This window comes from Micropterus salmoides, unplaced genomic scaffold (assembly GCF_014851395.1).
Source record: "Micropterus salmoides isolate LMB-PRFRI ecotype aquatic unplaced genomic scaffold, ASM1485139v1 Ms_hic_scaffold_10, whole genome shotgun sequence".
In the NCBI taxonomy this organism is placed as follows: domain Eukaryota; kingdom Metazoa; phylum Chordata; class Actinopteri; order Centrarchiformes; family Centrarchidae; genus Micropterus; species Micropterus salmoides.
Genome location: NW_024040041.1, coordinates 1,403,548 through 1,421,548, shown reverse-complemented (window position 1 = coordinate 1,421,548; position 18,001 = coordinate 1,403,548). Strand labels below are relative to the sequence as shown.

Below are 18,001 nucleotides of genomic sequence, written 5' to 3'. Positions count from 1 at the left end.
ACTCAGCATGACTTTGCAGAAACTGTATTGAGAAAACCCTAATGTATTTTGTGGATGCAGAAATAAATTAGGCATAATCAATCAATTATGTTGATCAAAGTAAGTGAAAGTAATAATTTAAAATAACATTTTTCATTTTTGACTTTTCCATCTTACCAAAAATACAATGCAGCGCAACATCAATTTCAACTGTTTCCAGGACACAAGATATGTCAAGGTTCAAAAAGCAGAACCAACTGTGTTCCTTGAATATAAACAATTGATTCTTCTGAACCTTATAATAATAATAGAAAACACCTGATCAAATAAAATACTTCAGAGACAAAAATCAGAAACAACATGTACCTTAGAACCACGCTCGTTGAAGATGATTTCCACATCTAAGATTTTGCCAAATTGCTGTAAAGAAACAAAACAAGGAAATGCTGAGTGATTGATGGTTTTTAAATCATGTCCAAAATGTCATCAATTCAACAGAACATTAAAACCCAACCACTTTTCTTTGTCATTTATCTTTTCCCAAATGTCTTATAAAAATCAACCTGGGATGTCTCAAATTTCAGAAATGCCAGGTATGTCAGGTATTGTTGTACTTACACCGAACATTTGTCTGAGGTCTGGGTCTCTGAACCTGAAGGGGATGTTGGAGACATGAAGTCTCTTGGGTTGGGCCTTGCTGTCTGTGCTTTCAGGTACGGTCTGTGTTGGTGGCTGACTGTCTGTCTGGTCGGCATCTTCTGTTTGCTGAAAAACACAGAATAAAGGGCACATGTGTAAGTTGGATAAGATTTGTTACATTTTGGAACATAAAACTGTCTGCTTGACAACAAAAGCATCTGCACATGTTCTGTATTGAGTGACAGCACTCAGAACCGAAGGGCTCTCACCTGCCCGTCAACTGGGAGCCAGTCCTCAGCCAACTCCCAGCCATTGAGAGTCCCCATTCCAGTTTCCTGACAGGGCGTATCTAATCTGTATCTGACATTACTAAAAATGTTGCCATCTGCGTGAGACCACACTGGTCTCACTTCCATTGGTCTGGGGACTTGCCAAAATTCATTCCTGTCTCCCTCCATGCAGGTGCCTTTACCAGCAGGAGTCCCTACTGCAGTAACAAGGATGACAGGATTTTTTTCCTACACTATGGGCCCGTGTCCACCAAAGCGTTTTTTGCCAGCTGAAAATGCCAGCTTCTCTTCTGAAAACGCCCAGCAGGGAGCACTAGCGGGCGTTTTTGAGGTGCAGCGTTTTTTCCGACTGCTTTGGTTGCTATGATACATTTGTTGCAAGTAGTTCTAGCTAACTTTACTGGATGTAAAAATGTCAACACAGAGTAGAGTACTTGCTCTGGCCCTTGCTCTGCATGAAGAGAAGGCTGAAGCAGGTAGAGAGAGGATGGACTCGCCGTATGTGGGTACCACTGTTTGGTTTAAGAGCTTTAAGAGGTTGGAAGAAGCCCGGTTCCAGGATAGTAACCATTGCTACGGTGTGGTATTTGTCCAGCCCCTCCTCTATTGTGATTGGACAGCTGAGTAAAAAGTGACAGTGACGAATGCAGCATTTTCCCCAAAGTCAAACATTTTTCAACTCTCGGCGACCGGAAAAAAAATGCTCAGTGCCTCGTCACGCTTTTTAAAACGTTTTTAATATGCAGCACTCCCATTGCAATGAACTGAATAAAGACCCTAGCATAAAAAAACGCTTTGGTGGACACGGGCCCTATGCGTTCCTAGGGGAGATATTAACGGGCACAGACCTCTGGAATTGGACATAACTACAATCAATCAGATAAACGGAGCTTGTGCTGTAATGTAGTTGGTAAATCAAACTTACCAAATCCTGCTGGTACGGCAAACACTTTCTTATCAACAAAACTTTAAGTGCAGTTGTTTAAGTGCTTTAAGTGCAGGACTGTTTTGACAGTCTGACAGTGAAACAGCACTTTTTCAAATGGCCTTTTATTGCGGCCAGCTTAAGGCCCACCTGTGCAATCCCCATGCTGTCTGATCAGCATCTTGATATGCCACAGCTGTGAGGTGGATAGATTATCACGGCAAAGGAGAAGTGCTCACTAACACAGATTTTGACAGATTTGTGAACAATATTTGAGAGAAATAGGCTTTTTATGTACATAGAGAAGGTCTTAGATCTTTGAGTTCAGCTCAGGATGAATGGGGCCAAAAAATAAAAAGTTGCAACAACTAAAAATACTAAAGTACAGATACTGAAATAAACTACTTAAGTACACAAAGTAAGTTAGTTGAAAGTTTGTCTGATTAATCCAATAAGTGGCTATGTGTGGATGTGTTGGTGTCAGGTCATATGACCTCCTCATAAATGTAATTGTGAGTCCCCAGCTTTGTAAAATATACAGTAGGCTGTGTGAACAGACCAGGACCACAATTTTTACTTGTATTTTAGCAACAATAGCAACTGGAAGTTAAGAGACAAAGCTGGATGTTCTGTCGTCCTGCAGAGATAGAGGTGATGAATGGTTTGTTGTGAGTGCTGACATTGTGACTTGAAGACTCCATTTGCTGTAAAGGCAGTGAGATGCAGTTGAAAGGTATTGTAAAATCTGATAAGTGACTTGAGTTAGGATTATTTTGCCAAACTACTTTTCCAGAGGTAAAGAATGTGCAACTGCGTTCATTGTAATGCACAAACAAGCCACTGAGAGCGTCATTGTCATTCAGGAGTCCCAAATGATGACCCTGAACTTTGCACACAACTAACAGAACAATCGAAAGTGCAGATTGCAATGAAATATACTGCGCAATGCTCCCCAGAGGATGAACAATTGTGATTTAAATTGTTCAGATAAACTTAACACTACATCCACATTTTCGGGTTAGTTCTTCGTAACAGCAATTCTTTCCATCTTTCAAATGAAGTGAGTCTGTTGTCTAGACCCCAAATAATAAGTGGACAATATATGACACTGCCTTATACTCCAGCCCCTGAAGAACAAGGTACCATCACATTCAGTTAGATGTGGGCAAATTTGTGTTTAAATTTAGTTTAATTGACCCTGACAAAGACAAGGAAATCCAAGTATCACATACCATTTTATCCAGTAATCATAGAGCCATAGTTACATATGTAACTCCCATTATGGGTTATAATTAGAAATGAGCGGGAGATGTGAACGTGAAGAGGGCATGTAAAAGCAACAATGGGCTGTAAAGTTGCTCTTTAATGTCCGGTTGGTTCTCATATTAATAACTGTCCTTATTATGAGAACACAGTATCAGAACTCAGGCAACGGATCCTTTGAGCCCATGCTTTAGAAGAAGTTATAAATGGTGCATGAGACGAAAAGGAGTTTCACCTGGAAATCGTTAAAACTATGCAAACACATAGACATACTAGATGTTCATGCACACATATACAGAGAAGCAGCAGTCTGTGGTTGTCCTTTAGTTCCCAGCGTAAGTGAGATCAATGGCTGTTAAACACAAGAGGACTCCACAGTCTCCTGTTACAGTGCAAGTGTGTGTGTGTGTATGTGTGTGTGTGTGCATGTGTATGTGTGTGTGTGTGTGTGTGTGTGTGTAGGCACGTGCGTGTGTGTGTGTGTGCATGTGTATGTGTAGGTGTGTCTCTTTCCTGGCTTTAGAGCTAATTTATTTATGAACAGGTCCTCTTCACATATTATTAGGCTATAGTGCAATGCAATACAAAACACTCAAACAAAGCAAACAAACAAAGCGACACCTGGAGATTTCAGTGGCGCCTGCTGCTATATCCACATGTAACATGCTGAAAACACGATCCTACAAGAATGACTGTTCTCCATTCCTTCTTTGGCTTTCCTTTGCTCACAAACAGTCCCAGACTCTAAGCCAGCTAAAAATACAACCTGTGTGTGTATGTGTGAGCTTGAAAAGAAGCAGCATAAGGCCAGCAGACTGCAAGTCTTCCGCAATACCTAGGTATACACTGGCACATATGGAAAGGAGTGCACACACACAGCAGCAACTGCCATTTGTACAGAGCTCTTCGTTGGTGGCGACATCCGCCTACACTTGCACCGAGGAAGTAAAACAAACACACTGTGAGACAAAGAATCTAATCTCATCCCTTCTGGCATCAGAAATTGATATGTGAAGGGAGGCAACACACAATGTAGGGTGGTTACAGACATATTGGAGGTATCAAACAGAGATGATGTCTAACAACAGGTTCTCACGGAAAAGACAATAAAATGTAACCAAGAGAAACAATGCAGTGAGAAGCCTAGCTGTTAAAAACATGTACTACTTCAGAATTTGTTGTTAAAAACAATAGACAGGAAGACTGATTTAAAGGACTGATTCAAAAGCCTCAATAGAGCTCTTAGATGCTGCAAATGTCTTTACATATTACATATTATATACACCTACCGGCCACTTTAGTAAGTACACTTGTTCATTTGCTTGATAACATAAATAGCTAATCAGCCAATCACATGGCAGCAGCTCAATGCATTTAGGCATATAGATGTGGTCAAGACAACTTGCTGAAGTTTAAACTGAGCATCAGAATGGGGACATTAAACTTGAACAGGAAACTGAGGCTACAATTCACACCGGCTCACCAAATTGGACAATAGAAGATTGGAAAAGCTGATGAGTCTGATAAGTCTTGAATTTGGCGTAAACAACATGAAAGTATGGATCCATCCTGCTTTTTAACAATGGCTCAGGCTGCTGGTGGTGGTGTAATGGTGTGGGGTTAGGGTTCTTTTAAATGATGCTAACCACTTCAGCACCGCGCGCCTGTCACAAAGTTCAAATCATCAGAAACTGGTTTCTTGAACATGACAGTTTACTATACTCCAGTGGCCTCCACAGTCACCAGATCTCAATCCAATAGAGCACCTTTGGGATGTGGTGGAACAGGAGATTCTCATCATGGATGTGCAGCCGACAAATCTGCAGCAACTGTATGATGCTGTCAAGTCAATATGGACTAAAGTCTCTGAGGAATGTTTCCAATGTTTCCAACACCTTGCTGAAAGTATCCCACGAAGAATTAAGGCCGTTCTGAAAAGGCCGTTCTGAAAGCAAAAGGGGGTCCACCGCATTACTAGCAAGGTGTACCTAATAAAGTGGCCAGTGAGTATATGTTATGTAGCTAGTTAAAAAGAATTAACATTGAATATTGGTTTCATACAGGAAACAAACACTCGTGTCCTGTGTTAAAGTCCAACCACTGGGACCCCTCCCTACGTGAACTTTTTCAGTTATTTATACAAGGCCTGATTGTAGCATTGAACAATGATGCTAAAATGGTACCCTTTGTGCAAAAACATACAGTACTTAGAGTTCACAGACACACAATGTAATGCAGGCAGATAAGGACTTGCTGCTCCAATAAGCTCTAACAACTGAAATTCAAAAGTAAGTCATCAAATTTTTAAACACCTCCTATCTAGCCATTCCTACTTCAGGGCCAAGAGTTGAACTAAGACGCTAGCTCGTCCTGAAACTCTGCCCATACACACCAGGGCTTCACAACAGTCACCAAACAATCTGGCCCAACCAAATCATCTTAAAACCAAAGGAAAAGGCATCAAATATTGGAATGAAACCATCAAATCACATGGTGGCACAGTAGGCCTACCTGGCCACCATGACTGTTAGAAAATTACGGAAAACACTGACAATGTACAGATGGAGTGGATACAGCCTGGATACAGCCTTCTCATAAAAGGGAGGTTGAGACAGAATCTCACTTCTTACTATAGAGTGAGAAGGATTTATTAATAAATAATAAAAAAATAAAAAAGTTTTACATCTGCCCTTGTTATTCTATCTTCTGGACTTATTCCTCCCATCTGTGAAGGACAAGAATAAACTCAGCAGCATTGTTAAAATATGCTCCAAGATCATTGGAGTTCATCTGGTAGACCTGAAGTCTAGACAAGTCATCAGTCATTCTGACCACGTTCTTAGTCAGGAAGTCTGTTTAATGCCCTCAGGACAGCGCTACCTCGCGCCCCCAAAGAAAAACAGATATGCAAATTATTTTATTCCATCTGCCATCAGGCTTTTAAATACTGCTGACAGCGGCAACTAGACATGTGCCAGGCATTGTAAACCTCTGTATTAATTACTTAGAATTAGAATTATCTATCTTCTTGAATTATAGTCCATGCTTGGGTATATGATGTCATTGACAGGGTTTCTGAATGCTTGATTGATTGTAGTTGTTGTTTTTGTCTTGTTTGATACGACTGGCAGGCTAAAACTGAATTGACCTGCGGGGATAAATAAAGTTGTTTGAATTGAATTGAATCTCCTTCTTCATCTTATCCCACTAATGCATATTACGGACTGTAATTCTTCCCTCTTGTTTTGTGCTTTATTGCTTTCTCGTCCCTCTCCTCTCTTTCCTTTTAGCACTTCCTGCAGGTGTTTCTGGCTCTGGAGCTGTGGGGTCTGGATCTGTCGTTGCAGGCCTCCTGCTGCCCCTATATTCCTGCTCGACACACAACATATTGCTATTATTGTTAGTACTATTATTCATTCATTCATCATTTCATTGATGTCTGTACCACTACCACCTTTACTGTTAATTTGCTTTTCTGTGTGGATATTGCGTTGGGCTGTTTCTGGCTTTTATTTGCACATTACAACAATTGTGATTTTAAGTAGGCTATAACTCTAGTTAATATTGATGTCTTAACAAGCTGAAATAGGTGAAATAAGAATTCAGCACCTGTCGCTGGCTAAAATCACAGCCATTACAAGCAAATTTACTCAGTCGAAGCTATTTAACAGTGATTTCTTTAGTTACCCAAGCTGTAAAATTAAAGTGTGAAAACTCTGTTTATCTGTATCTGTATGTTTAGGTGTGGCCTTGTGAATATTGCCAGATATATCCCACTTTAGTGAAGCTATCATGGACATAGACATTTGAAACATGAGACACAGGTCCCCAACTACACACTGCTTTTAAGAGGTCACAAGCCAAACTCTTGAAAACTAACTTTAACATTTTTTTGTATTGTATAAGTTTATACAATGTGTTTTTTAAAATCTGTTTGTTTTTAAATGTACTAAGCCACTTCTCACCACTGCTGTCTGACTGCTGTCAGAGTGAACAGCAGTCAGATTCTTCCAGTTACTTTTAAGCACATCAAACCATCATATTAAGCTTATCACCACACACCACACCAGCTCAGAATCAGGACCTCCTGTACTGGGTACTCTTCCTGTCAGCCTGTCAGCCTGTGAGGCTAACGCTAACACCAGCAGCAAGTGAAGAGCTGTCATCTATATTAAAAGGGGTTGGCTGTCATTTATTCATAAATACAAAATACATTTTGAATGCCATTATGTTTGAAAACTATTGAATAATTTAAATAGGCCACTTATTTAAAGTAAAAGGGTGTATTTTATTTAGTAGAAAAAGTGTGATCTCAGCACTGATTAGAAAGATTGCAAATAGGTATTTTTGTCATGCTCTTTAGCCTTATGTTTAATCATTCTGAGAGCAAGGTTCGATAATGTGGTGGAAGGAGTGCAGCAGACAGACCCGATGAGACTTCTAGATGTGGTTCCTAGAGTCTCGAAAAGTAGAATGGGAGCCAGAGCGTTCAGCTATCAAGCTCCTCTCCTGTGGAACCAGATTCCAGTTTGGGTTCAGGAGGCAGACACCATCTCCACATTTAAGAGTAGGCTTAAGACTTTCCTCTTTGATAAAGCTTATAGTTAGGGCTGGCTCAGGTGAGTCCTGAACCATCCCTTAGTTATGCTGCTATAGGCCTAGGCTGCCGGAGGATTTCCCATAATGCACTGAGCTCCTTTCTCTTCTTTCTCTCCCTATATATCACCTTCACTGTCTGTACCTCTGTGTGGATATTGTGTAGGCTGCCTCCCTCCCCTCTTTCTCTCTCCTTCCATCCCTCTCTCTCTGGCTGTTTCTCAATCTGCGCTCTTTTCTGTACTTGTACTTGTGTTCTTGTGGACTTGTGAAACGTCATCAGTCGCAGCCAAAGTACTGTTCCAATATCTGGATGTGTTCTCGCTCCGCCCGTTTTACCGAGCCTGCATCGGTGGTCACTTGCGTGGACTTCGGATAGCCAGATATCCCAGAATGCATTTTGCCGCCAAAAAGCAGAAATGTCGGAGGAGAAAACTCACAACAATAACTTACAGTACTGCTGTTCTTGTTCTGGAATCTAGTTGTTTAAACCCCAAATATGTGGTTGATTTCTCAAGACAGAGCTGATTTAAAAAATTGCTACAACGTTTTCGGAGATGTGAGGTCCCGCTCGCTAACGGGTCCAGCCGTCATCAAGTCCGCTGCTGTTCCAATTGCTCAACGACTGACTGCGTGCACCCGTTCCAGGAAGTTTGTACTCCCAAGCCGAACTTTAAAGTACAGAAGTCCGAACTTGGTGAACTCGGTATTGAGAAACAACCTCTGTCTCTCTATCCCTCTCTTGCCCTCTCTCTCTTTCTCTCTCTCTCTCTTTTTCACCCCTAACCGGTCGAGGCAGATGGCCGCCCACCCTGAGCCATGGTTCTGCTTGAGGTTTCTGCTCTCAAAAGGAAGTTTTTCCTTGCTTCTGTCGCCTAGTGCTTGCTCTTGGTGGGAACTGTTGGGTTTGTTGGGTAAATATCATCACACATTGTCAGGTCAGGAAACCCGTGTGGATCTGTGAACGCTATTCTCACGGGACGGTTCAAGGTTCAAGATGGCGGCCCCCAGCTGCTAGATTACAGAGCTAAATTACACATCTTTCTTCGGACATAATTCCTTTTTTGCCTTTTCCTTTTCTTTTTCAACTCAAACGGGATCACCTGGAAGAATTCGTCGATGAGCATTTCAACCAACTCTGCAACATGAATAAGGACAAAACAGACAACAGCAAGAAAGCCAAAACTACTTCTACTCCAAACCCCAAAAGAACCCGTCCTGACTCCCTCTCCAGTACAGGTACAACTCCATCCACATCACCAAAACCTCCATGCTGTGCAGAAGTGAGTGACATTCTAATTTCTATTGAAAGTAATCTTACCGGACTGGACGCTAGAATCGCACTAATAGAAGTACTACACCAGGAATTCCAGGCACTGCGCCACAGCCTGGAATTCATTGAGGTCCAAATCAAAACACTCACCAGATAAAATAACTCTCTAAAACACTCCGTCAACACACTAACCACCCAACTCACCTCTGTCAGCGCAGAAAACAAAATCATAAAAGAGAACATTCTGGACCTTCAGGCACGCAACATGAAGTTTTTACTGGCATTCCCGAACAAACACCAGACGACCCTGAAAAATGTATTAAGGAGTTAATGTCTACCCAGCTCAAATTACCCGTTGAAACTGTCAACAACATCACCTTCCATCGTGTCCACCGTATGGGCACTAAAGACAACGATAACAACAGACCACGGCCGATCATCGCAAAATTCAAGCACTATAAACAAAAAGAACTGGTCAGACAACAAGGCCGACAGCTAAAAGGTACAAACTATAGACTCAATGACCAATACCCGAAGGACATTCTACAACGAAGCAAACAGCTACTATCAATCAAACAACTGATGAAGGAAGGTCATTTCAGTGAACAAATTATACATACAGTAGATGGACAGTTATACCGTGATAAGGACACCACACCATGGCTCTTCTAGATCCCCACCGCCAGCTATAACTAGGTAAACACATAAAATTGCCCCCCTCCCCCTCTCGACGTTCTCGTCTTTTTCTATCTCCCTTTCACTCTTTCTCTATAATTTAGAGAATAAAGAGGTGTATGCATTTTAATAAGTAAAAATATTTCTTTTGTCCACAACACCACCATTACAGACTGTGAAGGACGTTTTATTATCATCAAAAATCAACAATCTCTGTCATTAAGGACTCTGCAGTGAACCCCACCAGTTCACCTGATGAGATAAATGAAATCTTTCAAAAATTTTATAGCAATTTATACTCATCAGAAATTGACCCAAGTCAAACTAAATTACTTGATTCATCATTAACTCAAAATGAATTTATTCCTGCTCTAAATCTAAATCTAAATCTTATGCCTAATAATAAAGCACCTGGACCGGATGGCTTCCCTGCTGAGTTCTATAAACATTTCTGGCCCGTTATAGCCGCACTCTTTAATCGGATGATAACTGAAACAAAAGACAATTCTAAATTTCTAAAAAAGATGGCTTCATTGATACGTAGGACTCATGTCCAGATCCAGACGCCATCTGAAGATGAATATCTATGTCAACCACAAGGGACAATTCAATCGATGTTCAGATTGCTTGTGATGCCAATTATAACATCTTTAATTTGGTGGCAAGATGGCCTGGATCCACCCACTACGCACACATCCTCCGGGAGAGTGCATTATACCAGGGCTGCTCTTTGGCAACACTGACTGACTACCCACTGGTGATGTCACCAATAATCATTCAGAGGACTGGGAGTAATACATCGGAGTCCTCAAGCACAGCTAAACTACATGATGTGCACATTTTACAAAAATGCCCCTTGCACATGTGACAAAGCGTACTTATTTTACGCCAAAGGTACCCTTCAGCGTCCACATGAAACGCCACCATTTGCTACGTTGCAGCAAGACAAAGGAGGCTAACCCTACCTACTAGTAGTTGGTAGGTTGCGCTGGTAGGTAGCGCTAGTTGGTAGTAGCGCTACAGTGTGAATGGGGGTAAAATTGTACACGTGCATCTGGTATAAACTTTTCAAATGTTATCGACCGAACGGATCGCATTCTGATAGTGAAACAAGTAAATTTGCTGGGGTTGTGACGGTCAAATATATTGATCCACTGAGTTACAGCCGCTGGTTTGTAAAATTTACTTCAAAGCACGGGGCACTTCCTGTCGGCTCAGAGGCATTGCAAGGCTACCCAGCAGACCAATCACAGTTCTTACAGTCCGCGTCGCCTCGACGTGTAGTTACATTTTTGTATTTACATTTTTGAGGAGTTGCATGTCAGGCGACGCTTATTTGGTCAAATAACTGAAAATGTCGGTATTGGACGCTCTGAAATGAGAACGGGCTCAATTACCCTATTTCAATAGCTGCCTTTATAATGGAAAATGCATGATAAAAGTGAATAAAGTTGAAATATAAAAGTCATTCAATCACATGATCAAGAAGGATACAAATAAGAAGTCCAACAATTTGAGCCATGTCGGCACCATAGATAGCATCATTGGCTGAAGGGGCTAGAGGTGGACATAAAATGAAGCTATCTATTGTGCTGACACATTGATCAGGACAGATCACCTCACAAAGCAGAACTGACCCTTAACGAGACTGTAAAAATAGTATTTATGTAATTACATTATTATAATCAGACCCGTGGATTTTCATTGGAGCTTAACCTTTGATACTGATAAATATTTACTGTGTGAATTGAGTTTGAAAGTCCATTCGAGAAAGAAAAAGAAAACTAAGCATTTTTGCAGTGCTGAGGGTACACATCATTACTATGCAAAATAATATCCATCTTTATGACACACTATGAGACACAAGGCCAGTGGTGTCATAAATATTTATGAAAATCTACTGAATTATACAACAAATGACTAGCAGGAGTTTTGTCTCCTTTTAGGCTTCACTCACATATGCAGTTATAAAAATCATATGAATTCTATTAGAACATTGAAAATATCCCCCTAGAGATCACTGTCAATTGTCTTTGGGGAGGTGGAGTGTTGGAGTGCTACTCAGAAAACACTGCAGTTGCATTATACAGATGAACAAATACACAATTGAGGGGATAGTAAGGGCCTTGTAAGGGCCTTGGAGTGGAGCTCAGCATCACCTGAATTTACACTGACAAGTTGATTTGTCTTGTAACTGGTGATCAAGTTGGTGAACATAAGACTGAAAAACGGGACGGACGTTGCTAACGTACTGCGGTAAGTGTGTTGACTCATTTCTGTTTCCGGTGCTTGTGTGTTGGTACCGTGTTGTGCTGCTCTCGCTAAATACCAGTTACATTTGTTAGATTACAGCGGCCAACTGTCCGCTAAACACTTATTCTTACAGTAATTTTGCCTAAGCACTCACAGTTCTTTCCATCTTTTAGTGACTGCTGTTCAATCTTAGAGTTGTTCAAAAGTTTTGGTAGCTGACGCTACAGTACTTTAGCTTAGCCGTTAGCGACTTTAGTTTAGCAGCTAGCGATGGCTTCTCCCTCTCCTACTTTCTCCTGCTCGGTGTGTCAGATGTTCAGTTACTCCTCTGCCTCCTTTAGTGGTAATGGTACGTGTAACAGGTGTAGTTTATTTTTAGACATGGAGGCGAGGCTCAGTGATTTAGAAGTCCGGCTCTGCACCTTGGTAGATCAGTCTTTAGCTACTGTAGCTAGCCAGTCCCTGGTGCGGAACGGCCTGAGTTAGCCTCTGGTAGCCGTCCCCCGGCATCTCCTGTGCAGCCAGGAAGGGGTGGCTGGGTGACTGTCCGAAGGAGGAATAGTCGTAAGCATTCAAAGCCCACGGGTCACCACCAACCTGTTCACGTTTCTAACAGATTTTCCCCACTCAGCGACACACCCGCTGAGAAACCAACTCTGATCATTGGCAGCTCCATTTTGAGAAACGTGAAGTTAGCGAAGCCAGCGGCCATAGTTAAGTGCATCCCTGGGGCGAGAGCGGGCGACACTGAGTCTTATTTGAAACTGCTGGCTAAGGATAAACGTAAATACAGTAAGATTGTTATTCACGTCGGCGGTAATGACTCCCGGTTACGCCAAGGTCACTAAGATTAATGTTGAGTCAGTGTGTACATATGCAAAAACAATGTCGGACACCGTAGTTTTCTCTGGACCCCTGCCAAATCTGACCAGTGATGACATGTATAGCCGCATGTCGTCATTCCGCCGTTGGTTGTCGAGGTGGTGTCCAGCAAACGATGTGGGCTTTGTAGATCATTGGAAGACTTTCTGGGGAAGACCTGGTCTGATTCGGAGAGACGGATCCATCCCACTTGGGAAGGAGCAGCTCTCATTTCTAGAAATCTGGCCAAGTTTATTAGTGGACCAAATCCATGACAACCCAGAGTTGAGACCAGGAGGCAAAGTCGCAGTCTAACACACTTCTCTGCCCTTCTAATTCAGCAGTTACCCACCCAAAACCCTAAGCAGAGTCGCAGTCTAACACACTCTGCTCCTCCATTTCAGGAGTTACTTAGTGAAAATCCTATAGTGACGGTGTCTGCCCCCCGATCATCGAAATTATTTAAATCAAAGGTAAACAGAAGGGAGCTGTGCATAAAAACCTCATAAAAATTAAAACCACAAGAGCAATAGTGCAAACTAATAGGAAAATTAAATGTGGATGTAGATCTCTCTCTTCTAAAGGTGTACTAGTAAATTAACTAATATCAGATTATGATATTGATTTTGTCTTACTGAAACCTGGCTGGGTGATGGAGAATATGTTACCTACTTATCAGCTCAAAACCTAAACTAAACTATAACTCATTTGAAAGCCTTGTTCTTAGTCTTTCGCAACAAGTTGGAAATCACTGAAACCAATTCTTTTTGTTATAGTGTACCGAGCACCTGGCCGTACTCTGAATTCTTATCTGAATTTGCAGAGTTTTTGTCAACTTTAGTCCTTAAAACGGACAAAGTTATTATTGTAGGGGATTTTAATATTCATGTGGACGTTGAGAACAGCTTTAGTACTGCGTTTCTCTCTCACCATCTCTTTCACCTTGTTTTGGCATATGGTATTTAAATTGAACATTTAGTGTTCCCACAGAATCCCTCTTTATCCGACCACTGTTTGATAACTTTTGAGTTTGTATTGCTGAACTACACGCCATTGGGCAAAAATTTCTATACAAGATGTCTGTCTGATCGTGCTGTAGCTAAATTTAAGGATGCGATTCCATCAGCTCTAAATTCATTATCAAGTCACAAAGTAACAGAGGACTCCTATGCTAATTTCAGTCCCTCCCAAATCGATCATCTTGTTGATAGTGCTGCCGGCTCGCTGCGAATGACACTCGATTCTGTAGCTCCTCTAAAAAAGAAAATAATAAAACAAAGACGGTTAGCTCCATGGTATAATACTGAAACTCGCAAATTAAAGCAAATATCGCGGAAACTTCTGAGGAATTGGTGTTCCACCAAACTGGAAAATTCTCGTTTAATTTGGCAAGATAGTCTTAAAACTTATAGGAAGGCCCTCCATAATGCCAGAGCAGCGTACTACTCGTCAGTAATAGAGGAAAATAGGAACAACCCCAGGTTTCTTTTCAGCACTGTAGCCAGGCTGACAGAGAGTCACAGCTCTATTGAGCCAAGTATTCCCATAGCTCTCAGTCGTTACGACTTCATGAGCTTCTTTAATGATAAAATTCTAAGTATTAGAAACAAAATTCACCAAGACCTGCCCTTAACTGGCACCAACTTATCTCTAAACTCAGGAACCTTAGAAACAGCTGTAGAACCAGATATATGTTTAGACTGCTTTGCTTCCCTCAATCTTTACCAACTAACTTCAATAATTTCTTCATCTAAACCATCAACCTGCCTCTTAGACCCCATCCCGACTAGGTTGCTTAAAGATGTTTTACCCTTAGTCAGCATTTCTATACTAGATATGATCAATCTATCTTTATCAACAGACTATGTACCACAGTACTTTAAAGTAGCTGTAATTAAACCTCTTCTGAAAAAGCCCAAACTTGATCCGGATGTTTTAGCCAACTATAGACCTATATCTAACCTTCCATTTCTCACTAAGATCCTGGAGAAAGCAGTTGCTAAACAGCTGTGTAACTTTCTACAGAGCAGTAGTTTATTTGAGGATTTTCAGTCAGGATTTAGAGCTCATCATAGCACAGAGACAGCACTGGTGAAAATTACTAACAACCTCCTTTTTGCATCAGACAAAGGACTTGTCTCTGTCCTGTCGGGTCCTCCATGCACGCTAAAGTTAGTCATGGAGTTCCTCAAGGATCTGTCCTCGGACCAATCCTCTTCACTTTATATATGCTTCCTTTAGGCAATATTATCAGGAAATAATCTATAAGCTTTCATTGTTATGCAGATGATACTCAGTTATTTCTATCGATCAAGCCAGATGAAACTCATCAGTTAGCTAAACTTCAAATGTGCCAAAAGTTATTGTTCTGGGGCCCAAGCACCTCCGTGACGCATTATCTAAAGATATAGTTTCCCTTGATGGCATCGCCCTGGCCTCCAGCACCACTGTGAGGAATCTTGGATTAGTCTTTGATCAGGACATGTCGTTTAAGTCTCACATTAAGCAAATTTCAAGGACCGCCTTTTTTCACCTACATAATATTGCGAAAATCTGGAACATCCTGTCTAAAAATGATGCAGAAAAACTAGTCCATGCATTTGTTACTTCTAGGCTGGATTACTGCAATTCCTTATTATCAGGCTGCTCGAAAAAGTCCATTAAGACTCTTCAGCTGATCCAGATTCTGCAGCATGTGTTCTGACAGGAACCAGGAAAAGAGATCATATTTCTCCTGTCTTAGCTTCTCTGCATTGGCTTCCAGTAAAATCCAGAATAGAATTTAAAATCATTCTTCTTACCTACAAAGCTCTTAATGGTCAGGCACCATATTATCTTAAAGAGCTCATAGTACCTTACTACCCCACCAGAGCACTGCGCTCCCAGAATGCAGGGTTACTTGTGGTTCCTAGAGTCTCCAAAAGTAGACCAGGAGCCAGAGCGTTCAGCTATCAAGCTCCTCTCCTGTGGAACCAGGTTCCAGTTTGGGTTCAGGAGGCAGACACCATCTCCACATTTAAGAGTAGGCTTAAGACTTTCCTCTTTGATAGAGCTTATAGTTAGGGCTGGCTCAGGTGAGTCCTGAACCATCCCTTAGTTATGCTGCTATAGGCCTAGACTGCTGGGGGATTTCCTATGATGCACTGAGCTCCTCTCTCCTCTACTTTCTCTCCCTCTGTATGCAACCTCATCCCATTATTGCATGTTACTAACACAACTTCTCCTCTTTCCGGTAGTCTTGTGCTTTCTCGTCCCTCTCCTCTCTCCTCCTATCACTTCCTGCAGGTGTTTCTGGCTCTGGAGCTGTGGAGTCTGGATCTGTGGTTGCGGGTCACCTGCTGCCCCCGTGTTCCTGCTCGACACCCTCTGCTGCAACGACTATTGTTGCTAGTCTTATTGTTATAATAATCATTAACATTATGATTGTTATCATTAACACTACTATAAATATCTGTACCATTTTTCATTTAGTCTATAGCAACATCACCTTTACTGTCTGTACCTCTGTGTGTGTATATTGTGTAGGCTGCCTCCCTCCCCTCTCTCTCCTTCCATCCCTCTCTTTTTCTCTCTATTGCTCTCCTGCCCTCTCTCTCTCTCTCTCTCTCTCTCTCTCTCTCTCTCCGGTCGAGGCAGATGGCCGCCCACCCTGAGCCATGGTTCTGCTCGAGGTTTCTGCCTCTTAAAAGGAAGTTTTTCCTTGCCTCTGTCGCCTAGTGCTGCTCTTGGTGGGAACTGTTGGGCTTCTGTAAATAGCATCATAGAGTACGGTCTAGACCTGCTCTTTTATGAAAAGCGCTGTGAGATAATTGTTGTTGTGATTTGGCGCTATATAAATTGAATTGTATTGAATTGAATATTGGCCGATAATATTGACCGGCCGATAAATCGTTCGGGCTCTACCAGAGAGAGATGCTTGTCATTATGGACTGGAGTGACTTCTGGGACAGGGTTGTGCTGAGATTGGTGTCAGTCAGAATTAAAAGCAATAGGATGAAGTTCTTAGTAAGTTGTTTAACACCATTGTGGCTAATGAAGACTAATAAGACAGCCTAAGACTAATAAGAAAGCTGAAACGTTCAGGGCTTTTTAAAAGAGCGGGAATGGGATGTGAAAAGGGTAACCCTAACCCTAACCCTGGCCCTAGATTGTGATTGCAAGAGACAGTAGTTGATTGTGGAGTTTAAATGATTGTTTATCCACGATGTCATTGATAGCCATGTGAACAGCTGGGGGATGAGACGGATGAGGTACTGGTAACTGTTTGACGATTGAGCCTGGGAGATCAACATATCTGACAATGGAGTCACCAATAATAAGGATTTCAGGTTGCCTGTCCTAGCAGCCCTGTTATACAGGTGCATCTGAGAAAATTAGAATATCGTGAAAAGTTAATTTTTTTCCATAATTTAAGTCAAAAAGTGAAACTTCCATATTTTCTACATTCATTACACATAAAGTGAAATAATAAAAGCCTTTTTTGTTTGAATCTTCATTATTACAGTTTATAGCTCACGGAAACCAAAAATCCACATCTCAAAATATTAGAATATCAGAATAAATAACGTATAATACAGAATTGGGGACCTGAAAAGTCTGGTTTAGTACTCACAACCACAATCACGGGGAAGACTTCTGATTGTCCAGAAGACACTCATTGACACCCTCCACAAGAGGGTAAGTCACAGAAGGTCACTGCTGAAAAGGCTGGCCATTCGCAGATTGCTGTAATCAAAGCATATTCATGGAAAGTTGACTGAAAGGTTAAAGTATGGTAGGAAAAGGTGCACAAGCAACGGGGATGACCCCAACCTTGAGAGGATTGTCAAGCAAAGCCGATTCAAGAGCTTGGAGGAGCAGCATAAGGTGTGTACTGAGGCTGGAGTCAATGCAGGCAAGACCCACCACGCACAGACGTGTCCAGGAAAGCTACAAGTGTCAAGTGTCACATTCCTAGTGTGAAGCCACTCCTGAGGCAGAGACAATGTCAGAAGCATCTTTCCTGGGCTAAGGAGAAAAAGAACTGGACTGTTGCTCAGGGTCCAAAGTACTTTTTTTCAGATGAAAGTACATTTTGCGTTTCATTCGGAAATCAAGGTGACAAAGTCTGGAGGACGAGTGGAGAGGCACAGATTGATGTCCAGTGTGAAGTTTACAACGTCATTGATGATCTGGGGTGCCATGTCATCTGCTGGTGTTGGTCCACTGTATTTGATCAAGTCCAGAGTCAATGCAGTGTCAAATAAG

The 18,001-nt window shown here is 41.7% G+C and overlaps 1 protein-coding gene across 3 annotated transcripts in view; it reads right to left on the bottom strand.

The window, feature by feature from the left end:
* rbfox1 (RNA binding fox-1 homolog 1) overlaps window positions 1–18,001 on the bottom strand; it is a 276,075-nt gene that overhangs the window by 143,330 nt on the left and 114,744 nt on the right. For all 3 annotated transcript variants that reach the window (XR_005447445.1, XM_038739155.1, XM_038739164.1), the window contains exons 3-4: window positions 598–744; window positions 346–399 (exon numbers count right to left, since the gene is read on the bottom strand). Coding sequence is in view for 2 of the 3 variants with exons in the window: in XM_038739155.1 (XP_038595083.1) it covers window positions 346–399; window positions 598–744 (201 nt within the window). In the remaining variant the exon portion in view is untranslated. The remainder of the gene's footprint in view (window positions 1–345; window positions 400–597; window positions 745–18,001) is intronic.